The sequence below is a fragment of the Calonectris borealis genome, chromosome 2 (assembly GCF_964195595.1).
Source record: "Calonectris borealis chromosome 2, bCalBor7.hap1.2, whole genome shotgun sequence".
Taxonomy (NCBI): domain Eukaryota; kingdom Metazoa; phylum Chordata; class Aves; order Procellariiformes; family Procellariidae; genus Calonectris; species Calonectris borealis.
This window is the reverse complement of record NC_134313.1, coordinates 48,259,380-48,286,650: the sequence shown is the minus strand read 5'-3', so window position 1 is coordinate 48,286,650 and position 27,271 is coordinate 48,259,380. Positions and strand designations below refer to the sequence as shown.

Sequence of the window (27,271 nt, the reverse complement as noted above, 5' to 3'; positions counted from 1 at the left end):
AGTTTTTATTTGAGCTTACATTCATGATCAAAGTTTTAATGCATTCATTCCTTCTCGATGACTCATTAGAGGATTCATCTAGGTATGAGGAACTTCTACCAGAATTTTCTGTAATTGTGTGAATTCTAAGAAATTGCAGTTTTTAAGCTTAAAAAAACTGCCAAGACTTCAGTTCTACCATGAAACAGGATGAAAATGTGTGAAAATTCATCCCATTAAAGCAACATGTTATTCTTCTACTGAAAGTAAAACTAAACATAGAGGTAAGTATTAGGATAGCTATAAGATTTCTTCTAACTAAGAGACACCAAAAAAAGTTCAAAGAAGTGATTCTGACATTGGTGGTAATCTTTCTGTCTACAGATTTCTTCAGTTTTTCAAAAAATGGTAAATACACCATCAGACTAAGACAAAAAATAGAAGGATAACAACTCAGCGAAGCACAAGTGAGCACTAAGTGTACATGTCATGTCTTTCTGCTCTTCATACATTTTATCTGATAATTATACCTGCCAAACTGTAAACAGTTACTCCAAGACTTTTCCAGAGAAGATTACAATGCTAAATGCTTCGCAGGGGAACTGCCTTTTCAGTCTCGGAGGTAATCTGGAAGGGTCAGCTACTCCTGGTAGCTTTTTTTGAAGGGAAGGAACTTAAGCTCCCCGCTCTGACAACTCAGCACACTGTACATTAATTTCCATGAAACTTTGTTTCTAAAAGTTACTAGCAATGACAATACATACAAAACTTAGTTTTACTGTCACCTCAAAATAGACAGTTCTTTGTATCATCTATATAGCACTTTGGTGAAAAGATTTGCCTTTCCCAAACAAGGTTACCAGGATAAAACAACTAATTCTCTTCAAATATTTTTGACTGTAGGGGAGTTTAAAATGAATGGGTGTGAATCCTAGAGTGGACCTGTTTGGTATGTTTTGGGTTTTTTTCTGAATTATAATATCTGGTATTGTCATCAGTTCAGCAAAAAGAAATGGGCAAGCTACTAACTAAATGTTAAGTCTTACCATCCCTATCATGTCCCAAAAATGAACAATTACACAATTATATTTTAAAGTATGCTATACTTTACAGGTATTCACGCAGTAGGGGAATGCAATGTAGATCTATAATGCCACCTTTTTTCAGACTGATGAAATGCAACTACTGTACGCCAAAAGTAACCTAACACTAAAGTGAAGCTTAAATAATGAGCACTCATTACCCCAAAGTGCTGCCTGTGAAATTAAATGTATATTTTTAAATCATATTCCAAATACTCATAAGCCTCTGATGCAAGGGTGTTCGCAGAGGGAGCTTTTTTAATAAATAACGCGATATGCAAGTGCCAAGAGTTACATACCGCAATCAGGTGCCAGGAAGATACCACACCACAAATCAACACAACTCAGTGCAAAACTTCTAAAAACATAATAAATTGCTTCAAAATCCTAGTTAATTGGTAAAATACTTCAAAAAGTTAGGGGAACAGGACGGATCAGAAGACTGCTAATGGGATATAGTGTTTTTCTGTCTAGATCTCTGCATTCAGCTCCAGCAAGGGCTTTTGTCCCTTAAAGTTGCTTCCACCTTCCACCTGCTGCGTACTGCAAGGAATAGCCCTGGGGTGGCAGGGAGATGAAGTGTGTGACCTAATCTCTCCCATCGATGTTTCTGCAACAGCTGTTCTCTTGCTCATACAAAACGAGTGCACGGTATCAGCACAGTTCCCAGAGGGCAGCTGTAGAGGACAGCCTCTAATGGAGGTCCCTCTAGACTTCTGCAAGGACAAATGGGCAGGGATTACGAAGGGGCTCGCTCTAACTGCACAGGTAATGTTACCTGATCAGGGAAACAGGCCACTGGCGACTCAGCACAGTCAGGTTTGTACAAAACTGAATGTATGGGTCTGTGCTTGGCACACGGACTTCTGCCTGCAGGCAGTTTTAGCAGTAGTGGTGCTACAGCCCTGGTGATCTACGAACGTAAGCAAAGTAGGAACTGCAGGGAGAAATCTGTTCTCAGGTGAAGCAACACAGTACCTAGAAGAATCAGGCAAAACATTGGATACACAGTCTCTCCACCAGATCTGAAACAGAAGCAGCAAATGTCATGTCAGATATTGGCAACAAGTTTTCAGTGTAGCCAGCAAATGCTATGAACCAAATATCTAACCATGTTCTTCACGAAAATTCATTATGAGGGGTGCAAAAGTTATCCTTCCAAAAACACATTAAAAAATCCAAGTTTTTTGATCCTATCTCAGACCCGAGGGAGGGCCTGTGCACTCAAAAGTATCAAACTAAATTAGTTGGTAAATAAAGAATATTGCTTTTTTTTTTTTATTAGTTTTGTTAATATTTGTGTGTGTGTGCACAGATAAAGTTTTACAAAATGAAATTACCTCAGCAGACTTATGTGGGGCTCCTTAACAACTTATTTGTAGGCTTTTTCTTTAATTAAATTACATTTCCCTAATTCTATTTTTTTTCACTCCTACAACAGCACTTTTCTCTCCTGGGTAACCTAGGCAAGAACAAGTGCCAGACACAAAAACCTGTGTTTCTGTGAGGAAGCACTGTTGCAGATAGTCAGATCATTTACACCCATTTTTTCTCCTTTTCTTCTTCCTCCCTTCCCCAACCATAAACAAAGTCCACAGCATGAAGAGGCCAATCCTTGCCAGCAGAACCAAGTTTTGAAAAACACTGCTCAACCATATGTTCAGTCCTGACCAGCATGATAGTTAGGAGGCTGACATCTGCAGATGGAGAGTTCATATCACCATTCAGCACAAACATGCTGCTACTGTACACTGAAGTCAATATTAGCCAGACTTTGCTTAGGAGAAATTTTCAACACTGGTCTGCAGCTTCACCTTGCCAATTACTTCTTGCTACAATGATGTAAATGAAATATATATCTAAAAAGAATCTAAGAGAAAAATGGTGGCGGTGATTGAAAAAGGGAGCCTTTACGAACCCTTTTTGTAATCTCCTTTAGAAGGAAAATACTTCTGTATCAAATATATTGAAGCTGTTTGTGTGATAGAAAACACTTGCTAATGTTACACATGATGAACCTTCAAGAAAACCCACCAAACTCTACTTGGCCTGTAGGGTTATGCACTAAGAGAATACAACCATCTAAAACAGTCTCCTGAACTCTGAAAACCCGGTAGACTCAGTTTTTCTCTAAATAAACTCTATCAACCTTTCTTTCAATAAGCACTATAAAAACGTAAGTCTTTCTTGCCTTACTTAATGCCCTTCTGAAAGCAGTGAGAATACTCTACTTAAATGTTTGTGGGAGTGATATTGGTTCTTCTTACAGAAACAGTAAGATAAAATGCATTTTCCCCACTACTTTCTACTTCTTCCCCCTGCTTGCTCCTCTCTCAGTCTATTTGCAGCTCCTCATGCAGTCCAAACACTTTTTTCAGGGCTTAAACAGATTTATGGTTAGCAATTTCCACAGGGACTGCGTGCATGTTCTCTCAGGCATGCTCAGGCACCACTCATCTGAAGGCTGGGAATCAAAATCTGTGTCTGTTCTGCCACTGGCAAGGAAATTCAGTGGGTTCATGCTCCCTGTGTCCTTCGTTCAGACCTTTACTCCATAGCAATCACCTTCTTCGAAAGCCTATACTTAAAAGATTTGCCTATACTTAAAGCCTATACTTAAAAGATACATGAATTTTCTTTTAAATGTTTTGCAGTCTTATCCAACATGCACATGTATCACTGATTATAAAACAGGAGAGTGAATGGAAGTACCTTCCTTTATTACATTGCTTTGAAGCCGAAAAAGACATAGATGTCTGAACCATGAACTCCTAATAGAAAGGGGTTAGATCTTCCATCACACAAATTTTACTCATGCATCAAATCTGGAGCATGCCCAAAACAGCAAACAGTTCAAAACAATGGTAATTACAAATTACAACATTGACTTTGCAAATGCTGGTTTATCAGGTAAATTTGGCTTCTTAATTTTTATAAATGTCAGCTTCTTAATTTTTTAGTGAAGGTAAGAGTAAGTTCTGACCCAGTTCTGACCACTAATGATGCTGTCCACCATCTCTTTTCTTTTTTTAACAGAATTTTTAAAACCCAGTCAAACAATGAAGGAAAGCATATTGTTTCCTCAACAGTACTGCAAAAATAGATGTTTTGAATAAGTAGGTAACCAGATTTACCCAACATCTAATGCATGATAGAAGATAGGAAATCAGAGTATTTGCAAGTTAAAGACTCCCTATTAATCAGCTGTTTGCAAGTCTCTGCCTTAATCTAGGCATGCCCATGAATTTACTACCATACAGTGTTGCTTCGCATGCTAATATTAGTATACATAAAGCACAGCTGATGAAAGAAAAGGAAAGATGCAGATGAAATAGTCTGCTCCGTATAATTAAAGTTCATGATTATTCTTTCATATCTGCAACAGTTAATATGCAAACTATACGAATCTTCATAATTATTAGTACAATTCTGTGCTCAAAACATGAACCAAGCACTATGTTAACATTTTTTCTTTGAGTATGTATCCTTAGTTGCCCTTTCTCTCTTTATGTAAAAAGAATAAAGTTTTAAATTTCTCAGCTGTTTACCAGAACAGGAAGAAAAGTTGAAACATAGCATTAGAATTCAATTGTGTATTAAATACAGTATATTGACTGTATTATACATCAGGTTCACCAGAATTTGGCGCTCTGTCTCCTCATATCTTAGTTTAAACTAGTGTGTTCAAACTGTAGCAAAACCATAATTCATCAATATTAAGTGACTTGCCCATTTTCTCGCTCCTTTGTGTGTACTGGCTGTATTAAGATAATGGGACACAGCACTCAGATGTCTTCAGTAATAAGAATGACAATAATATTTCTCTTCTTCTCATTACGTACACATGCTGTGTACAGTTTGACTGATGGATACAGCCATCCAGCCCAGAGCCGGTTGTAATTCACAGTTTAGCTTGCAACATGCTACGGGATCTCTTGGGATGAATAGTACTATACAAAATCAGGGATATTACAGATGAAAGAAAAATCAAATGGTCACTTAGCCCATCCCCTGACAGAATAGGGACTGTCTTATGTTGCTCATGATGTACTTTCTTCTGTCTTCTCTTAAATGACTCTTCAGAGGTAGCTTTCACCACTGCCTCTGAGAGACTGTTTTACAGACTAGTAGAGGTAAATGCAAAACCTTTGGCTGAGCCTACGCCAACCGCCCACTACAAAAGGTTTGCAGACTGCTGTGCTGCTGTTCCTTAGTTATGTTCACTTGGAAGACAGACACGATACTAACACTCTCTAGGACTCATTTGGGGAACAGAGTCTCTCTGCCATTCTAGATCATATCTGCTGAGAAAGAGTAAGCAAGGGCCTCTCAGTGGCAGTGAGAAATAGGTGATCACCTCCCTAAGGCTTTGCCAGATCACCACCTTGTTCCCAGCGTAGCTCTCAACTCCTGCTCTGTTCCTGCCAAAAGCAGCTTCCCTTGCAAGGGGTCCAGCAAATTCTTTCTTCACAAATAATAACATAATTAAAAATCCCACTGAAGACTCGTGTTGATTTTAATAAACTATGGCTCAAGCTCCCAAATTGTCCTATTGTCTCTAAAATGATGCTCTGCCTGCAAAGGACTAGGGACACACCATCATCAATTTTAGTTCCTCAGCAAAACTGATACAGATACAGAGATCGCAGTTTCACAGACACGTCAGAGATGGCTAGGGGTATAAAGCTTCAAATCTATGTTACAAGGAGAGCCAACATCTATTTTCATCTTGCTGACAACATGAACGACAACATTTTTATTCTGCTGAACAAAACATTAACAAGGACTGAATTTGAAAATGCAGTATTTTGTTTCTTTCTGCATCAATTCAACATTAAACTGCATCTTCTGAGATGCTGCTGTGCCTACAGGAAGCTGCAATTTTTCTTCTCAAACCTTCACCTTTTCCTTACATCGGGCTTGATTCTTCCTTAGACTACATTTCCCAAGGCACACTGCAGGAGATCACGTGTATCGTGAAACATTTAGTAAGACCAAGGATGCCAGTGTAGTAGGAATTCTTGTATCACATCTCTCTCTTTGTAAATACATTGCACCCACTCATTTGCTCGCACTTTATAGCAACCACTATCTCCAAATAACCTAAAAGGCTTTGCAGCACTTGCACCAACAGATGGAGTCAGCTATGTGGACTGAATATGTACTTTATCTACATCATTTAAGCCCTGTCTGCTCTAAAAGAAATATGCTATTACTTTATTGATGAATCACACCTGCTACCCAAACCACATATAAGGCCAGCTCTCCCTCACTAGGAAAACTCTAAATTCAAAATCCTACGTCTACAACTGCCAAATCAGCATGGATCACCAAGATGTTAAGAAGGCCATGCAGACAAGTCCTGTTCTGTTCTGTGCAAATAGCCTATTACAGTAGTATATTTTGAGTGCTACAGTCTTTAAAAGGAAATGACACAGTAATTTCCCATCAAATCAAATCATTTGTAGCATAACTTTTCATTGGGGGTATTCTGCATGTATCCTGGAATTTGCTTTCTGGGGAGACATCAGGCACAGCTGCATGTCTGGTAAATATGTGTGTTTGGTTTTTACGTATGGGTGTGTGTGAAATTAAATTCAATTTGATTCAATAATACTTTACTGGCATGGCAAGCTGGCTAAACATTGCCTGAGAAAATCGAACAGACCATTGAGGTAGCTGTCACCAGCTGGTACAATGTATTTAGGATGGGGTTTCATTCTGTATCTGGGGTTTTATCCCATCTATCTATTCACCACTACAGTCCATTTCCCATCTTGCTCAGTCATTTTTAACAGTAACTTGCCATCTGAGGGTACTTCACAACACAATGCCATTATTGCACTCTCCTTTTCCAGAGGTCAGGAATACTTCTTCTTCAGGCTTTTTGACAAACACATTTTTTGATTTCTGATGATACCCAAAAAAAATCCTTCTGAAACTTCCTCAGACTTTGGATGTTGAGGCAAAAACGTTGCTCCATTTCATTCTCTCCTATTAGATTTTCTGCTCAGCTGCTCCTTTTTTTTTTCTGGTCTTTTTTTTTTAACTCCTTGTTTCCACTTGTAGCTTATAGACATTCCTTCTCCATTCAGTGTATCTGTTTCAGCTCTGCATATTCACTGAAATAAAGAAATCTATTAAGATGACAGCATCCAGTCTAGCATCCTATTGTTTGCATTCATCCTTCCCAGACCTCAGTTATGTTGGGTATCATGAGCTATGGAGAGAGAATCATAGAATCATAGAACAGTTTGGGTTGGAAGGGACCTTTAAAGATCACCTAGTCCAACCTCCCTGCCAGGGGCAGGGACATCTTCAACTAGATGAGATTGCTCAGAGCCCTGTCCAACCTGACCTTGAACACTTCCAATGATGGGGCATCCGCAACTTCTCTGGGCAACCTGTGCCAGTACCACACCACCCTCATCGTAAAAAATGTCTTTCTTATGTCCAATCTAAATCTACTCTCTTTCAGTTTAAAACTATTGCTCCTTGTCCTGTCACTATAGGCCTTGGTAAAAAGTCTCTCTCCATCTTTCTTATAAGCCCCCTTTAAGCACTGAAAGGCTGCAATAAAGTCTCCCCACAGCCTTCTCTTCTCCAGGCTGAACAACTCCAACTCTCTCAGACTTTCTCACAGGAGAGGTTTTCCATCACTCTGATCATTTTTGTGGCTCTCCTCTGGACCTGCTCCAACAGGTCCATGTCTTTCTTGTACTGGGGACCCCAGAGCTGAACACAGTACTCCAGGTGGGGTCTCACCAGAGCGGAGTAGAGGGGCAGAATCACCTCCCTTGACCTTCTGGCCACGCTTCTTTTTATGGTGGTGATGATCATAATGGTTTAGAAGGAACCATTATGATCAACTCAACTGATGCTATGTATAACTCAAGCCATATAAATCCTCTGAATTAATTCTTGGAAGTTATTGATACTGTAGGTATTGTTTATTTTGTATTTTTGGTCCCAAGAATTCAACCTGTTAGAATTATGGGGCCAAGAAATAATGGCTTTGATGTTGCCTTCACAGCAGCAGAAGGAATGCCTCCTGGTTGTGGTGAGATGGCACCTGGGAGACACGGTCTTCAGCAAGCCATTTACTAGAATGCTTTCCTTCTCCAGAGCTTGCTTTATGGTGCAGCATGCTCATGCAATTTTTTTCATATTAAGCTTTTACAATCTGATTTGTAAACTTCAGAAACTGAAGCTTCTAGACTCCCTTATTATGATGCTGAGCTTTATATAATTTAAGACGTATTCAGTGTTCCTATCTCTGTAATTAAATTTAGTCTGTTTTTGTTATTTTGAGCACCTTCTGAAATTCTTTTCAAAGAGCTTACTAAGCATTATGTTGAAAGGATTCTGCTGAAATTTTATCCTTCATTTTCTCATCTTTCGTATTTATGGCCTTTGTTTTAAGAATAATTATTCAACTGATATTTGAATTAATGAAATAGGGTATGGAAAATCATTAAATCGGTCTGAAAAAATTTATGATTTAGGAAAAAACACACTTGTTTTGTTTACTGATTTCTACATCTACAGAGTCCACTTGGGACATTTGCAGAGTTTAAAGTTAAAGTTCTCAAACAGCAGCCTGTAGGACTATTTGTGGTTTATAAATCAACAGTGTCGGTCTCTAGAACCACACTAACCACTAGCATTTTATACACTCATCAGTCAAAAGGCTGATAATGAAATACCCACGGTCCTTGAGAGACTTTGAGAATTGATAAGGGAGTTGTTGCTAAGACTGACAATCTCTTCTATACAGCTATAGGGATTACTAAACGATTTTTGTCTGATTTTTTTAACACAAAAGTAGAATTTTCATGAGCATTTCACTGGAGATGGGATTTTTCAAGAAAAAATGACAAACACCATGGGACTCTCAATGAAATTGTAACAGTTGATAGCACTCCATTTTTAAGCTATTTTAACATCTATAAAGAAAGAGAAAGCTTCCTGCTCTTTTTTTACATTAACATCTTTAGGATACAGATGCGGTTTTGTGGTTAGTTTTTCACAAAGGAATTCAATTTTTATTTTCATGGGTGATGTTATTATTGGTCAGGTATTTTACTATCTTTTTAGGTCTCAGCTGTGTTCTGTTAAGACAACGGGAGTCCTCCAGCTGTATTACGACACAATCTGGCATTTAGTGAAGCTGATAAAAAAACAGTTTTCTCATATTATGGCTAAAAAAGAAACCTCTTCTAGTACCTGGGGCTAAGGACATTCCTCCTATCCACCCCCTCTTCCCAATTCCTGGGCTGCCCCATTCAGCCACTGGAGGAAGGGACTCATAAAGTCTTCTTCGGAGGGACAGACCTGGCTTCAAAATGTATCAGATTAATATTTGCACGTCGGGGACCCAAGACCACATTTTCACATCATAACTATAGGCAAATGTTTTTATTGCCTGTAATAGCCATTTTAGCACCTTGAGGGCCAAAAATTGAGCAACACTGTTTTTCAGCGATAGCTATAACTATATACTATGCTACATACCATATAGGTACGTACACACGGTAAGAGAGTGCCAGGGCTGGTAAGTAAGAGGTGTCTCAAGTGCTGGGTTCTGGCAAAAGCAGAAAGCGGGGGTGAACACCAGCACTGACTGTGGTGTAAGGTTTTATTTCCATTCCCTGCACCTCAAATCATGCCAACCATGACACTCTGCTATTTACAGCAAGTATTTGTAGCTGCTGTGCCGCTGGGCAGCCCTACATCTGCCAGCGGGGTCTCATGTGGCATCACATCACAGTACGGTGAATTTACTTAAGAGACTTGGGGCTTGTTTCCAAAGACGAGGGCTTCCCTGAGTCAAACCGCTAGTTCTTGGAAGCCCGTGATGTCCGCGGGCTAGATGGCCATAGTGCAAGCGTGCTGTGGGCATTTGGGACCGCTCGGATGAAATAGGTACCACCCGTATCACCACATACGCACACCAGCACCCATCCTCTGCCGGGAACAGGGCAGGCTAGCATAGAAATCCACCCACGGCCGCCCACAGAACTGCTCTGGACAGAGGAGGGTATCACTCACCTACCTCCAGCGCTACCATTATTCTGGGTGCTACCAGTGCCAGCAGTAACCACCATGCCGGGCAGGCACAGGGCATTTGCTGCACTGAAAATTCACCGGAGCTTCTATTTTACCTCACGTATTATCTGCACCCACATTTAACGGCGCGGGTGTCGGCTAACGGCTGCGCGGGGCCGGCGGTGCCCGCCGCGGGGGCGCAGGCCGAGGCCCGGCGGCCTGTAGGATGGCGGCTGCGGGCCGGGTCAGATCCCCCTCCGCCCCTGCCGACCGCAACCCTTTCTCTAGAGGGCTGGCACAGCCTCGCAGCCGGCTCCCCGGGAGCCAGGCCGGGGCGCGGGGGGGAGGCGGCGGGCGAGGGGGCGATGGCCAGGCGGGAGCCGCTCTGCGCCGCCCGAGCGCCGGCGGCCGCACAGGTGCTGCCGCAGCCCGTCGCCATGGGAACCGCGCGGCGCGGCGGGAGGGGGCGGTGCCGAGGGCGCAGTGGCCGTGCCCGGCCGGGCCCCCCCCTCCGCGAGTGGGAGCGAGGAGCGGGTGTGCGTGTGCGTGTGTCCCGGAGGTATTTCACTGTTACCATAGGAACAGGCGGGGGCAGGCGATGGCGGCACAGCCGCACCCTCTCCCCGCTTCCCCCTCCCCCGTGCCCTCAATGCCAGCCCAGGCCCTGAATCAATTAATGGAGCCGCAGCGGCGGCGGAGCCGGCACCGGGCTAGGGGGGGGGGCGGGATCGGCGGCGCGGCCCTCGCCCCGGCCCCTTCCTCGCCCCTCCGGGCAGCCCCCGCACCCAGCTGGCGTCGCGGCCCGGGCTGCCTCCCGCGGGGCGACCCCGGGACGCGGGCCCCCGAGGGGCGGCCCCGGCAGATGGCCCCTCCGCAGCCGGTGCAGCTCCGCGCCCGCCGCCCCCTCCCCGTCCCCGCCGAGGTGCGCCCGGGGAGAGGCGCCTCGCAGCACCGGCCGGCGCCCCCGGGAGACACCCGCGGCCTGCGCAACGCGGGGAGAAGGGGAAACAACAACAACAAAACAATCCTAACCCCGGTTGTTTACGGCACCATATGGCTGCAGGGGGAGGGGTGAAGGAAATGTCTGCCGAACCGCTGCGCTCATTATGTCCGACGGAGTCAGGGTCACCGCGCCTGCCGCCGGCACCCAGCCCGCCGCCTCCCCGCACCGCCGCCCCGGGGCGGGGAGGAGACGGGCACACACACACAGACAGACACACACACACAACGGCTTCTCGCCGCTGCAGCTCCCATCGCACGCAGATTTTGGGGTACGGCGTGCCCCGGAGTGGAGGGACCCAGAAAACCCTCTGCATTGCAAGGGGCGGCTTGAGCTCCGGGGAATAAAAATAGAGTGGTCTGGCTGCTCTTGTGTTGCCGGCGAGGAAAAATTCAGCCCCTTCCCCAAAGTCTCTCTATTTCTGTTAAAATCTATGTATATCCTTTGTGTAATGTATGGGATCTAGCTCTATTTTGAATCACAATGCTGCAACGCTTGAAACGTAAGAGGAAAATGCAAAATAAAAATAAATGTCACCAGTATTTTTTGTGGTGTGGTTTGAGATGAAAACCTGACCCATTTCGGGGCATTTCTGGTTATTGTTGACATGTATTAAGAGTTGGAATTGACGTTCTGGGCATCAAACACTACAGCGAGATCCACAGCGATTAATGCTATTTTTTTTCGAGCGAAGCAGTCATTCATTTCGGAGTAATCCTTGCTGCGCGGCACTGATGGAGGCATGCTCGGAGCAGTGCATCCTGACTCTGGAGAGCTTTCTCGGCCAGGGGCGGGGGAAATGCTTTGAAATGGCTTATGTCTTTCCTCTCAATGATTCATAAGATAGGTGCTGAACCTCGGTATTATTAGAGCGATAAAATCCACAGACTATGGAGTTTGATAATAGGCAACCATACTGCTATCCATATTACCTTGTAAAATTGAAGTATTGATTTTTTTAAAGCATGGTTTGCTACTTAGCAGACCAATGCCACTACTATTGTAGTCAGTGGGATTTTGCTATTGACTTTAGTGGGAACAGGTTTTTGCCTTTAAAATGGTCTATTTCACATTATTATGGTAATGTCATTCAGCAATTCTTAAAATCGGCCTTCTTGGCCTTGGACGTTTTAAAAGATTAATGTACAAATTATTTCAGCTCAACTTATTCACCTCATTTCTGCTCATGTCATGTCCAAAGTTTTGTTTAGATAAATAAGATAGATAACATTGCTCCAGATGGTTGTGGGTGGATTGAACCTAATAGATTCTCCAGTTTCATGTTTTTAAGTTTTTTTGTGCTTTGCTTTTTTTTTTTTTTAATTTTACAGAAGCCTACATTTAGAAACCCATTTGTAGATCTCCTCTTGTGTGTAGCTTAGACTGCATTTGGTCGCTCACCAAAATAGCGTGCCTTCCAAAGAAAGATTAAAAATATTAAAATGCAGCCAGCACAGTGAGTGGTTCAGTTCAACTGATGTTACACAAACGGGCTGATGCTACTGCCCATAGATAATATACATTTGAATCTTGGCACCTGCCGTTGGATTGGAATTCAAAATGAGAAACGGCAGGCCTCGAGGTCTGGAAATAAAGGCAACACAAGGGAAAAAACGGTTCTCTGCCTATTAGTAAATAATCATCTGCAGCAGCAAAGACAAATGGGAAGGATCGAAAAAAACGGGTAGCGCTGTGGACATCAAATAGATATTGGGGCTATGACACAATGGCAAACACATTCAAATTCAAATTGCGAGGTGTATCTATATTAATTATTTGCCGATTTGTATAACGACAAGCTTTTTGGTGTCCAGCGACATTCTGCTTAGCTACTTTCTGCTATATCATGCTGTGATACTCATTAAATTCAATGTTGACTAATAAACTCCAATTTGAAATAAATGCTGGGGAATAGACATAGAATTTGTTCAAAATTTCGCTGAAATCAAATTTCCATGAAAAATGCCCCCCAAAAAATCATGTTTCCTCTTCCTCACATTTTCCAGGCAGTTTTAATTGTTAGGTAGTTAATATCTTAATGTTGTTATGTGCTTATAGGTGGCCAACAGGTATGCTTAGCTGCTTAAATACTGGTTTTGAAGATCAGTAGTAGTTTTATTACCAAATTAACAGGAAGCATCAGCCTTCTTTTACCTGGTTTACTTCATTAGCTTTATTATTATTATTATTATTGTGAAATATGTGATACATGTTTTCTGGGCTTATTTTACTTTGCCCAGCCTCTGCTCTTCCCAAAGCTGACTTTCTTGCTTTAGGATGAGCTCATAGGGAGCTATTAGGCCAAAGTTTGTTTATACTTGATTGGCTTTAACACTTTACTCCATTTGTTCTCTCATCTCACTTTTTTTCCACTCTTATTAGAAGCCGGATTTCTCTAATGCAAATACAGTTCAAAGGGACAGGGAAAAGGGAAAGAGATCTGAATTCTCCCCATAGCAGATGTCCTAATGCAATATCCATAGAAAAAGGAGAATATTTAAAAACAAGCAAACAAACGACCTCAACAGTATAATTGAGGGTAAGTGTATGTGTTGTGTATGTTTAGTTGGGAAGGGGGAAGGAAGAGAGATGCACTTTTAATCGACGTAAATATATGGAGAGTTTAAAGGACTAAGATCAAGCTTGTTCTCCAGATTGGTTTTTCCCTCCCTAAACAATCAGAATACAGGGATTTCTACAATGGAGAGCTGTCTGTAGAGTGTATTGAGATGAGTGCAACTCTGGCATTGCAGAAGATTATAACCAAAGAGGTGGGAGCAGGGTGCTGCTAGTATTATTTTACAGCTGAATTTGGCCTTGCTGTAATAAAACCGTTCTAGATATTCTTAAACATTTTATAAATGTGTTTATACCCTTGTAAAGCACTGGTCTAGCACATTGGAATATACTGTGGCAAAACCAGATAGCAGTTACAGGCAAATTATTCTTTACAAATTGAAGAACTTTATCTGAACGTATCCTATTGAGAACTCGGTCATTGCCACCCAGTCAACCGGTATCAACTGATTGGGGTATTGAGTGCACGCGGTGGATGCTTTGTGGGTGGATTCCTCCCCTGGGCACTGGCCATTATAAAGCCGAAGCATCACCCAAGGAGTGCATTATGTTTTCAAAATAGGGGCATAATCTTTGTGCCAAAAAAAATGATTCACAGACTTCTGCTGGTCCTATCCCAGCAGGGGATTTCATCCAGCGCAATTTAGGATGACAGAACTGGTCCTTCAAAGCCTCACAGATTTCACCAGCTTGACTCCTTCCAACTTCCTACAGCTACAGTTTTTGAGCTCTTTTGTAGGTCTGTTAGTTCACGCTTGGGATCTATTAGGCAACTGAACAATTCACTTTAAAATACTTTCACAGAACCACCTATGTTGTACTTTATTTGCTTGCTTTCAAATTACAGCAAGAATGATAATGCAAATTTGTTAAATTTTTTGAAGCCTGTATATGTGAATATTTTCCTGACTTTACATTTATTGAGAATTAAATTAAAAAAAAAACACAACTGGTAATTACCTATAAATTCATTAATACAATAAGTAGCAGAAAAGACATAGTTCATTAGAATTCTATTAATTAAATTGTTCTACTTATTAATAAAATTTGACCTGCTTTCACCTATTTAAGAATGCTTTTTCCTACTCAGTTTTTGAAAACAGTCCTTTTGGTTCAATGTAGGGGTTCAAGTAGGAATACAGGTAAAACAACATTTTCAATTCCACAGTTTCCTCAAAGTCTAATGTATCTTGCCAAAGTTGGGCTGATTTGAAGAGAATAATATTAGAATTTGCTATGCAGAAGGGCAGTTAAAAAGGAAGAAAGTAGTTTTATTTTAACCAGCTTTATTCAGCTCTAGACCTAGCTTTATTTATATTGCTTTATTGTTTGCTTTGGTGCAAATTTAACTCCTTGGACGCTCACCATATGCCCAACTCGGCTCTCAGTTACACGAAAACAATGATAACCAGGCCTTGTGCACTGGTAAAACAAAGCCGAGGATTTGTGTAGGTTTTCTAAAAAAGCAGGGTCAAAGTCCAATGAGTTTAGGTCTTTTTGAGAAGTTCTGGTTTTTCCTGCTGCATCCATACAGAACTTACTATCCCATCTCCTTGTTGGATAAGCTCAAATTGAGACAAAAAGGGGTAAATAGATGTGATCTGTCTGAACTACAGGTTTTAGATGGATGCCTGGAATTGGAATACAGCACTCATTAAAAGAAAGCTGAGCTGTTTGCTTGCTATGAATTAAATACTTAAGTATTATGGCAACCATGGCCATGGGGCTTTGCTGAACTCTCAGAATATAAAAAGATAAAGGTTATCAAAAGATGTCATTAAAAAAAATTATGACCATGTCTAGATTAAGGGAGAAAAGAATGAGTTGCATTCTTGTTTTCCACTACTGTTTCTTGAGAAATGCAATGGGACGAGTCATCTGATTAGATACATTCCACACTTGCTGGTCAGACTGGTCAAAAAGCAAAGTCTTCCAGAAATTGTCATAATTTGAATGAGCTAATTTCCTCTCATATTTGCAATTAATTCTCTAGTAATTCTGCTCTTTTTTTCTTTTCTTCCCACCCTAGTAAGAGTTTGGTAATAGTTGCAACAAGCATCGAAAAAAAATAAAATCCAAGCACAAATACAGAGGTGAAAACAGCACATTACTTCTCATCACAAGTGGAGCAAATTGGAAAACGGAGGTGGTTCATCACAAACTTTCTGTGTAAATCACTGTAATCTCATGCACGGGTCCACACAGGATAGTGCTGGAGCTCAGAAACTTGACGGTCTCCTTCCTTCCTCCAGACTAGTAATATCACTACAGCAACAAGCCATAGAAACTGCTACAGTCAAACTAACCAACGAACCATCTAGTCCCAGTCTCCAAGGGAGTCTGCAAAACATGTTTCAGAGCTCAGTAATTAGTAAATAAGCAAATAAATCTCTAAACAAAACACGGTGCATCCGGGTACATTGTGCAATAATGACCAAGTTATTTTCCTCTACTAGCTTCAGCCAACCTAATAACACCGAAAACTTAATAATCTATTCATGAAACAAGAGCATGAAGGCTGCGACCACCAGCAATACTAAAATTCAGTACAAAGGGGAAGGGAAGATGCTGGGATTTCACCATGCTCCACAAGTCTTTCCTTGCGTTGACTGTATGGGCTGGAAGGTGACTAACCCTGGTGGATGCACTACAGGAAAACACCTGGGGAGATGCTGCAAGACGCCAGGTAACAGCAAGGCAGCAGGTAAGTGCCATCACCAATGCCCGCGCTCCCAGGGGAAGAGAGAAGGAAGGGCAGGAACGTCACCTTGTCCTCACTTCTGCTCCAGCCAGCAAAGCTGAACTGACGTAAAGAGCGCACTACATCCTCACGAGAGCCATGGAGCTACCGTTCTCTTGTTAAATTCTTGGAAGAAATTTTGGCTGAATCAATCAGAGTTTCTCTAGGGGCTGCAATGCTGACTTTCCATTCCCACCACTACGGGTTATAAAACAATGGCCTAGCTTTGAATTTACCTTTTGAGATGGTTGTCCAAAGAGTCTTAGAAGATGGAATAAGATTAAAAAGGGTGGCTGCTGATTTTTCTCTCTCTGCTGTTCATCAGTATTTACACCATACCATTTCTCTCAGCTTCTTTCTACCTCTTTATATGTCTGTTTTCTACTGTCCATCTTCTCTTAACGTTCATCTTTCTAGGTGATATAACCATTAAAATCTATTTCTCTTGTAAGTACCCCATTTCTTTAATTAGCTTAGTTACCTTCCCTGGACCTTTCATCTGTCATGACCTTTTAGAGATGAGGTAAATACACTAAGCATGTTACTAAAGGCAAGGACGTACCATTAAATTAACAAGAAGAGTAAGTTTTCGGTATTATTCTCTGTACTTTTCCTAATGCCAATTTTTGTTATCCCTGCTATGCTTATTGAAGATATGCTTATCGATTTGTTTGAAATTATTCCTAAATATTTCCCTTGAGATGTTATACTAATTCTATATATTTTAAATGTGATTGAAAAGCTTGAATTCTTCCTTTCCTCTCAAAAAGCTAATGTCACAATGGCATAAAATGTAAATTATCTGGCAATGGTCTATAGGGAATTCTGCCTGCCATGATTTCTCCTTTTTTCCTTTGTTATGATATTTCTATTTTCCCTCCCAATTCTTTCTTGACTTGCTTAAGCTAATTAATTTGCATTTCCATTCAGTGTTGAAACCCCTTCATTTGTCTGAGTTTTATGTGTATATATGTACACATATATACTTCTCTGTGTGTACATACGCAGATTGGACTGCATTTGTATTGCTCTCAAACGCTTCCTGTGGCTTCCCAACTCTTCACCAGCTTTAATTTGTCATCATAGCCGAAGTTTCAACCCTGCTTTAGTAAAGTCAGTATCAGGTTGGTTTCATTTCAGAAGGAAGCTAGAACCAAATTTGCACCTGAAAATTACTTAAAAGACTTCTGAACACAACAGGTTAGAGGAACATAATTAACCCTTACAAAATCCAAACTAGTTGCACCAACCAGGTATAGTTCATATCAACACTTAACAACTCTATTTTTAATGATTTTCGTATTAATTTTTTTTTCTGGTGTGGAAATATGGTTCATTGGTCTGTCATTTCTACAAACTATCTTTACTTTAAATTACTTTAAATATATTTTAATAATATTTTAGTTACTTCATTCTTAAGTTCTTTAGTGTTCTTGGATTTGTATTAGTCCTGGTGATGCACTGTGATTTAATATCTTGATTTGCCATCACCTCTTTTTTTATTCCTCTGTTTCTGACCCTTCTTCAGTTTCATCATCTGAAAAATGTAATCCCAGGACAGGTATTTCCTCATCACCCACAACAAAGAAGATACACGCTGAAAAATGAAGTTCTGTGAAACCTTTTTATACTCCTTGTCTTTCCTGTCTGCTGAAACCTCTGGCCATACCTTAGCTGTTCTTCTCTTACTGTATCTAAATACCTGTATAACTACTTGCTTGTTACTCATCTGCTATCAGCTCAGGGTAGTGAGCATTAGTCCATTCACAAGTTTGATTTCCCACATGCCAACGCCATGCTGCGTTACCCTACAGATAGGTCATGATTTAGTGGCAGCTACTTCAGCTCCGGATCTGCCTTGAACAAAAGTTTTCTACAAAACCCACCTGGCAGTATTGGTAGTGGTATGCCTAAGTCCGGAGGCAACAAAGAGCGCAATCACAAGACGTACACATTTGAGAACTGTATGGTGAGTTAGAGTCATCTAAGTCACTTAAGTGGAAGTGATCTCACCTCCTAAATTTTCCTAAGTACAGTCAAAATGTTATTGCATCCATCTCTTCTTGTATTAAAAACTTTGGGGTAACAAAATTTACAAAACTTCCAGACACACAGATCTTACTGGCAATATAATATATATAACCTCTCATTTCCCAGAGGAGCTTAATTACAGGCTCTCAAGTGAAAAAGGTTGAATGAGTTTCATCCTAGGCTCAAATAGGTCATTTAATAAAAATTGTCCTTCCAAGTCTATACAGAATATTTATTGCTGAAAAAAGTCTTTACTTGAGGTTAAGTCTAACATAGATCAGATTTATTAAGTAAAATGTTCACTACAGATAGCCCCTTACGTTGAAGAGTATCCACATACACAACTAAATGGTTCAAACCCTACAATTCAATTTCAACAACTAGTTTTAATCCCTGCAGATGCACATAGTAACTGTCAGGTTTTGCAGCTTGCCAAGTTATTGAATAAGCAGTTAGAAGCCTGTACAACTATCTGTGATAAAGTTGATCATCGCTAAGAAAATCCGTTTGCATCCAGAAGAATGTTCAACACCATATCTTGTAGCAAGTCTTTCCTGGATATTGGCAATGCCTACCTGGATATTTTATGTTTATAAACCATTAAAAAAATACCTTGCTAGTAGAAATGTAAGGTTTTGAGGCTCATCTATTTAAACAGAACAAAAAGGTAATTTAAGAAAGCTACAGGATCACTTTTACTGCTGCCGTAGGACAATGCAAACAACTCGCATGCACCAGCTAGTATCTCCTGAGTTTTCTAAAGGCAGAGAGGCTTCTGGCAGGTTTAAAACAACATAGACAAGATCAAGACATCTTTTATGTCCTGGAAAGCTCTACTCATTTTGGAGGCTGTGTTGATCAGGGTCAACCTACTCAACAAGGAACAATCAAGAGATTCCTATGATGCTCTGTGGTGCGTGGGAGGCTGCAGAATCTGGTAGGATCCTCCTGGAGAGGGTTTCCTGCCACGCTGTCTCATGATCTTTCTCCACATCTACTTCATTTATATCTCTCTTCAACATTTGCCCTGCTTGTTTTGTTCCTCTTTTACCAGCAAACTCTCAACGGGGAAAGATCAGGACCCAAATAGCTTCCTTCAGACCAAACCCAACAGCTGCTGGTTGCCTCCTTTCAACAGCAGACCAAAACTCATGGTTCAGTGTCAGCCAATTTTGATTTATTTCTGTAGTGTAAAATGAAATTTGAATCATTAACTCCTACATTTGTCCAGCACTAGCACTAGCCGCCTTCTCACAGGGGCCTGTGTTCATGATAAGCCCTCTCCACACAGAGTCTTTCTGTGTATATGCGTGTGTAGTCTCTCTGGATTGTGTCTCCTTTCTGTCTAGAGGATTGAACAAGAACAATCCTGATCACCCTAAAAGTTAGTGAAAGAAACAAACTGTCTCCATAAAAAAGATCAGAAAAAGTCCCATTATGCTGTACCGATGCCTATCAGCCCATTTTAGCACCAACCTGCTAGCAAATGCCTGCTTGTTTCTCACTGATCACGCAGCTACGTAGCCACAGAAACAACACGCAGCACCTCTGAAGAAAATCAGGGCTGGTGTGTCTGAGCTGGAGGCCCTACCGCGCTGCAGCATGACTGAATCCAGTGCCCCTTCACCGACAAGAGGCTGAGGGTGAGACGCCGAAGAACCACGTTCGCTATCGCCTCAGTCTTCTCGGCAAAGGTTCACAGCAGCATGAAAATTAAACTGGGAGGTTTTATTTTGGATCACTGGAAAGACTTGGGCTTTCGAGCTACGAGCCTGGCCTTTACCAGGGTATAGCACTGAATCTGTCATCCTGCCTCATTATATGCATGGGATGGGTGTATCAGTAGTAGCTTTTGTTACAGTATTGCTACACCCTATTTAATGTTTCTAAATGTAACATTAACGGTCTCTAGTTTTACAGAAGAAGCACTTTAAAATGCTCCCTCTTTAAAAACTTGCTGTCTTTGGCTCATGTTTCTTTGGAAAATTCTAGTTCAACATTGCTACCAAGAAATCTCAGATCCTCGTCTCCCTTTGCCTCTCTCTCGCACACACGCATGTGGAGACGGCGTCTTACATATGGCCGCTTTAACATTTTTCAATTTCAGGACAGAGTTACTCTCTTTATTCATGAACACGTCACTGAATGCCTGCATTAAGAGGTGCCAACTAAATGGGGTTTGTTCCATCTGCTATGACCATTTTCCAGCACTGTCTGCCTGCTTCACCAGCATCCCTCCTCACTGAGTCCATCGGGAGGTCTGCAAACGGCAGGGCAGAGGCCGCGGGTAACGGGAGGAGACGACGCTCTGCAGACCTGAACAGGGGTTAAGGAAAATGTGGTGAGCTGTCAAAACGGGACGGATACGGCAGGGCTCGAATACCGCTTCTGAGCCTGGAAGGTGCATTTAACGGGACTGTAAACTACTGCAGAATTGTACCTTGGGATAAATTATAGCTCACCCTCAGCATCACCTTTCTGTGGTACTTACTGCCATTATGTGTTGGCAGTTCAGTAGGCTACAGAGCTACCAATATATATTTGACAAACTCTTTTATTCCTTTTTTATATTGATGGTGACAAAAATGGGGAGAAACGCAATGAAGCAAAGCTGCATATTTTCAGATTGCTATAAAATGCCCTAAAATAATGAACAATTTAAAACATAAGATAATTTAAAGCACCATATTTTGATAGATAAGCTATTTGTACTGTGATCTGTTTCTTCTATTGTTCATAAACAAAGTAATTTATATAAAATCAAATGAACCATAAACTCATACGTCCATCTACTATTCTTCATCACTAACAGAACAAGAGGTGGGCTGGGATACAGCCTGTTCCATAGAACTGACTGGCCTGTAATTTTAAGCCCTAAATCCTGTTAATCAGATTTGGTAGAACAGGCCTGCACCTGGGGAGAGCCTCGCTGGTCTGCAAGGGGCAATCCAAGAGGTACCGGATCCTCCTGGAGGATATAAAGATTTAACTAAACTCAACAAAATTTGGTTTCTGAATGAAAGTTTATTCTATGCTTATAATTGGAAAATATAAAAGAAGACATGGGAAAACTCATACATTAGGTTTGTGATTTCATTAGTCAGTCGAGTTGTTCCAAATTAATAATGACATAAAAGCAATCCAAACTTGGCCTTTAAGATTATATTCTATTAGTTTGCTAATACCATGTAAATTCTATATTTGAGACGTATCCTGCAGTCATTTTGGCCCTTCTTTTTTAAACGAAAGTTCTGCTTAGAACCCACTGATACATTGGGCCATTATTTTGTAACTTATTTTTAAATCAAGACTGATTTTAGGGGCCATATTTGTGTCTATGGACAACATCAAGCAAGAGAAAGAAAAATGGTAAAAAGAAATTTGTTTTCAAGTTGCCGATCAATAAATAGTTCCAGTTAAAGATCTATGCAGAAAATACACACAAAAAAATCCACCATAAAAATCATGTATATGGTTGGAAAAGATATTATACTAGAAATATTAGTTCCACGCATCCCTATGGATTGTGAGTACCAACCACTAAAAGTCGATACCGTCAGCCATTTGGCATATTTGTTGGCCTAACACGTTTATACAGTGCATCTAGGCTAGGCATAATTTCACTACTTTTCATCAAGTGCAGCTTGGGCTTAATGAAAGAAAACCTAGGACGATAACAGTAGCAATCTGAAAAGTTGCAGAAGTCAGATACTCACTGGGTATATAGGAATAGGAATATTCCCATATAGGAATACCTTACTGTGTGTTGTCCTACTCTGGACCTAAAATGGCTGTTTTGCAGGGGATGTTGTTGCCTGGTGACCAAAAGTGCATCTCCTAGGTCACAGAGGGATGTGAACATTCAGAAATTGATTTGTTCCTGTTGCTCTTGAGGAGGCCCTACCCGTAAAACAGATTATGCCAGCACATAATCATCTATACATTCTCTTTGCTGGCATGCTTAAACTTGATATTGAAGATAGGCCTGTGATTTTGAGCTACTTACCAACCAGGCAAGGGAAAAACAGGATAATACCTCGCGCGCTGCTGCCCACAGAATATGAAAGTAGACCAAGCCTCTGCTACTGTGAGACTGCAAGGCACCCCTGCTTCAATTAAGTCTGTGTTGTACATCTAGCCTGTTCCGGTGCAACCTCCCAGTTGCTATCAGGCTCTCTTTCTTTCATTAGAATCAAGTAGTTAATTAGCCCCAGCCTGTCCTCTCTCCTTCTCTCTTTCCCTTTAACGCAGCAGTAATGATGTCTAATTACCAGCAGCAGTGGATTACAGCACCATCAGGAGCAAATCTCTCTGGCTGACAGCAAAGCTGAGCAGCAAATCTTAAAGCTTCAAGGAGAGAATAATTCCTAACAAAGTATTTGAATATTTGCTTGTTTTTGACCTGCTTGTGACTGTAGAGTCCAACTTGTAATTTCATCCATCCTGTTACTGCAGAGGGAGTGCTCACGCTGCCAGCAGTGATTAATTTTAAATTGAAATTACTTTTACCTATGGTGAGATCAAGCGATGGACAGGAGGAGGGAGAGGATGAGGGAGAGATTCACAGTTTGGGAATCTGTTACTGTTTATGGCTCTCTCTGCAGACTGGACGAGCTCAAATGTATGGGATAACGACGAGAAAGAAAGGGAAAACAAAACAAAACAATGGGGATGTTTCTAAATGGTCATAAATTAATAAACTCTTAAATAATTAGTAAGAGTTAAAAAAATGAGGGAATGGGCTTTTAAGGCTTACCAACAATTACTGTCTGATGAAAATCCAATTTTTCCCTCTGTAACTTATCATTCCTGGCTGGGTGAAATCCTAGGCCTCTTGAAGTCAATAGGAGCTTTGCCGCTGGCTTTCTCCAGGCCAGGGGCTGCATCCCTGTTCTGTCACACAGGTTCTTTCAGAGCCTTCAGTGCCTGGCAGGCACTGCCCCTGCCCTGGCAATAGCTCATACAAACCATTGCCACCCCACAGGTCTACTTAAATACTCCCCTGCCTTTTGTGATGGGATGGTGACACCAGATTCATGGGTTTAGGAGGGGGGACGCATTTGTTTCTCAGAGCTGGCTGTTGTGTAAGAGTGCTGAGTATCAACTTGTTTCATTTATGTTGGACAACAGATTTATGTTGGCTAGCAGGAGGAAATTTTACCTACATGCAAGATCTTTTCCATAAGGGCTTATATGTCATTGTTCAAGTAATGTACAGATATTCAGGAATTGCTTATAGATAGGTCATGCTAACTTTCCTTTCTTTATTTTATTAGTAGGCATCCTTATTTTATTAGGATGCCTGCTTGGTTGCTTAAGCTATCTAAAGATAGTTACTTCTGTATGAATATAAATACATATATAGGGACATAGACATTCACAGTTGAGGGTATGATTTCCCCAAATGAACAAAGGTAAGACCAGCAAGGTGCTTGACCTCTGACTGAAATCTCTCAAGGAAAAAAGAATGAGAAAAATTTTGATTATTTGATCTGAAAATAAAATAGAAGAGGGGATGCGAGGTGGGACTCCAGGCTCTCATGGCCTAGCAAAGGTGAGAGAAAATAGACAAGCTGATCATCACTGAGTCTTGTGTTTCAGAGGCCCAGAACAGTACTTCATTTTTAAATTCTATCTTGTAAAATTAAGGTTAGCCTTTTTATTTAGTAGCATAGTCAACGTAATTTTACTGAATTTGCTTACAGTTTTGAACTTGCAGTGAAAAAGATAGTCTTAAGAATAAAAGATCGTGCCCACTGGCTCTCCAAAATTATTATTCCAGTAAGCAGAAGAGATATTAAAAAATACTGACCTAATTGGAGACTTCTGCTTTAGACAACGTTTTCATTATAAATTGTATCTACCCTCTGGGGTCAGAGATTAGCAATCTGTCATCTAACAGTAGAACAGAAATCTGCCAAATAACCTGAATCGACAGGCAGACCTAGAACGCTTTGGTGAATAAAAACCATAGAGAGGGAACAAACTCTGTCCAGAGCTTCTCTTTCACTTTCAATCTTTATATTTGTAAACTCCTTAAAATTAATTTCCCACCTCTGCCTCCTCACAGCCATGATAGCGGTGATGACAAGGGGGCAAATATAAGCCGGCCCCCGGGAATGCCCAGGTTTATGACTTCAGCGAGGCAGAGAGGCAGATTTCCCCGGCAGCCTACGTCACAACCCAACCCAGAATACTTTCCAAGAAGCCCCCTTTGCTGCGCCACCCAGCAACCTTCCCATTAGGTCAGAATAACCTGCCACTCCAAAAAAAAAAAAAAAAAAAAAGAGAGAATATTGCTCATCCAAGCCAAATGCCCAGGCAGGAGTATTTTTAATTGCCGGGTTTCCTTTCTCGCCTCCCCCTCCCCGCCCGCCCCACGCAGACAAAAGAGGCTTAGCTTGCGTGACCCAGAGCATAAGAAGTAAGAATAATGATACATTAAGAGAGTTCAATAGGCAAAACCTACTTGCAGCCAACAGTCCCCATCTTCTTAAATAGGAAAATCTGTCGCTTCTGCCACCACCAAGCATAATAGCTCTCCCGCTGTCAGACCTGCGCCGAGCTCTGCAGCTCCAGCGCCTGCCGGGGGATGCCACGCTACCCTACACCATCGAACGGAGTTTTAAGCGATATGACTGCGAGATTCCTGCAAGCCCAGAAAGAGGAACAAAATACACCCTTCCTTCGGTCATGGGGAACCCTCTCTGCCTTTGTGGAGCATCCTCTCTCCCCGCCGCCGTTACTATCGCAGCCGGCGCTCCGCAGCCAGCCAGGCGCGTTCGTGCCGCTCGGCGGCTCAAGGGCTGCGGGCTAACAATAATAAAAAAAAAAAAAAAAAAAAAAAGAAAAAAAACCAACTGATATCCCGGGGAAACCCCCCCAAATCACCGCCCGGCGCCGCGCTTGGCTTTGTGCCAGGCAGGCTCCCCCCGTGCGCCATCGATCAGCCCCGCCGGCGGCGGGGGGCCGCTGCCCGGGGCGGCGGGGCCCGGCACAATGGCCGGAGCGGCGGCGGCGGCGGCGACGGCGGGACAATGGCCCACCCCAAACCCGCCGCGGCGGCCCAGGGGGGACGGGGGGACGAGGAGGAGGAGGACGGGGAGGAGAAGGACACCGACCCGGCGGGGTGTGTTGTGCGCACGATCGCTTTAAATAAAAGGACCCACAAAGACCTCGGCGGTGTATAATGTGACAGGCAAACGCAACATGGTGATGATGACTTGGGGGAAGAGGGAGGAAGGAGCCAACTGTGGCTGCGGCTCCCCCTGTGCCTCTCGCTCCCGGAGCGGGCTGCAGCGGCCGACATAGAACAAGGAAGACAATTCTCTACTAACCGTGGTTTTGACTGGCACGTACAGCACTTGCTTCCCTCCTCCAGCACCACCACTGACCTCGTCCGAGTTGCCGAGCTGGAAGCCTTTAGATTTGACCCAGAATTTGAATTTGGCATTATCCGTGGAGCTCGACTCGGAGCCGTTCAGGAGCTGGACGATCCGGTCGTATTTTTTACGGGTCACCGTCTTGGTTTTTCCTGAGTCCCCGTAAGTCCTGAGACACCAGTCTTGAAACTGGCGGTACATGTCCCGGTCGCTGCTCTCCATAATCTCCTAGTACACACACGCACACATGCACACGCCGGGGCGCACACACACACACACACAGACACACGCAGACACACGCAGACACACGGACACACGCACACGCCGCCCCGCAGCGGGCCGGGGTGCGGGGCCGGGCCGCCCCGCCGCACTTTGCACCTGTTCACCCAGCGCTCATGAAAAATGCATCCACCTCCGAGCCGGAGCGAAGGAGGTCCCGGTGCAGGCAGATCCCAGCGGATTTTTTTTGTTGTTGTTGTGGTGGTGGTGGTTCGGGGGGGTGGGGGGGCCCGGAGGGGGATGGGTGAGGGGGGGCAGCAATCAATTCAATAGTGTGGCAATGTTCGCCGTCATTTTTTTTTTTTTTCACAGGAGGCAAAACGGGTCTGGTGGAGGCTTCTCTTATCCTTCCACTGTACGTGATCAGTCTCTTTAATAATTGTGCAAGGCAGGACTATCCCACTGGCTCCAGCAGCGTCTTATCCGGAGAGGGTTCGGGTGGATAAATAATTAAAATCCTATCCCTCGGCTTAGCGAAGAGAAGAGAAAATATTGACTCGGATCCTTCTTCTTTTCCATACATCAGCTGCACCCGGATTCACTCTGGATAGTGCAGGTGAAGGGGGGAAAAAAAAAAAAAAAGGGAAAGAAGAAAAAAAAGCCCACCCTCCTCCGCCCCGGCAGCCCTCGGCTGCCTTCTCGAAAGGCTTTCTGTCTCTGTCCTGGCGGGCTGTGCCTCTCCCCAAAGCAGCCTCGCCGCGCAGGATGGAGGAAGCACTGAAGGGCAAACTGGTCTCTTTGCTCCCCCTTTATTCCACGGCTGGGCGGCTTTGCTTTAGATATCCCCGCTCCGGGCATGAAGGTACTGGAAAGAAAGAAAGTTCTTACCTGCTATTTTCTAAGCCTAATACATCCGATCCGCGTTTTAAGTACATATTTTTTAATTAAAAAAAAAAAAAAAAACGGTCTGTGAGCATTTCACTTCCTCATATTCAGTCCCACTGAATTTTCAGATGCCCTTTTAGGAATTTTCCTCTATTTATTTACTTAGCAATCCCAGCAGATGGAGGGGGGGGAAAAAAAAAAAAAAGAACAAAACACCAAACCAGATAGATACGAGATAGGCTCGGATATTGGACCAGAGGAGAGAGAGATCAGTCCCAGGAGGATGTTGGTAAAGGCAAGGAGGCGGCTCTCCGTTGCTCTGCCAGTG

At 42.4% G+C, this 27,271-nt stretch overlaps 1 protein-coding gene across 2 annotated transcripts in view; it reads right to left on the bottom strand.

The window, feature by feature from the left end:
* The window catches only part of NOL4 (nucleolar protein 4), a 199,280-nt gene extending 172,561 nt beyond the window's left edge, over positions 1-26,719 (bottom strand). The window contains exon 1 of one of the 2 annotated variants that reach the window (XM_075141908.1): positions 25,795-26,719. In XM_075141908.1, coding sequence (XP_074998009.1) covers positions 25,795-26,061 — 267 coding nt within the window. In that variant the 5' untranslated portion in view covers positions 26,062-26,719. The remainder of the gene's footprint in view (positions 1-25,794) is intronic. The other variant, XM_075141910.1, reaches the window with a different exon arrangement.
* Positions 26,720-27,271: the final 552 nt, after the last annotated feature.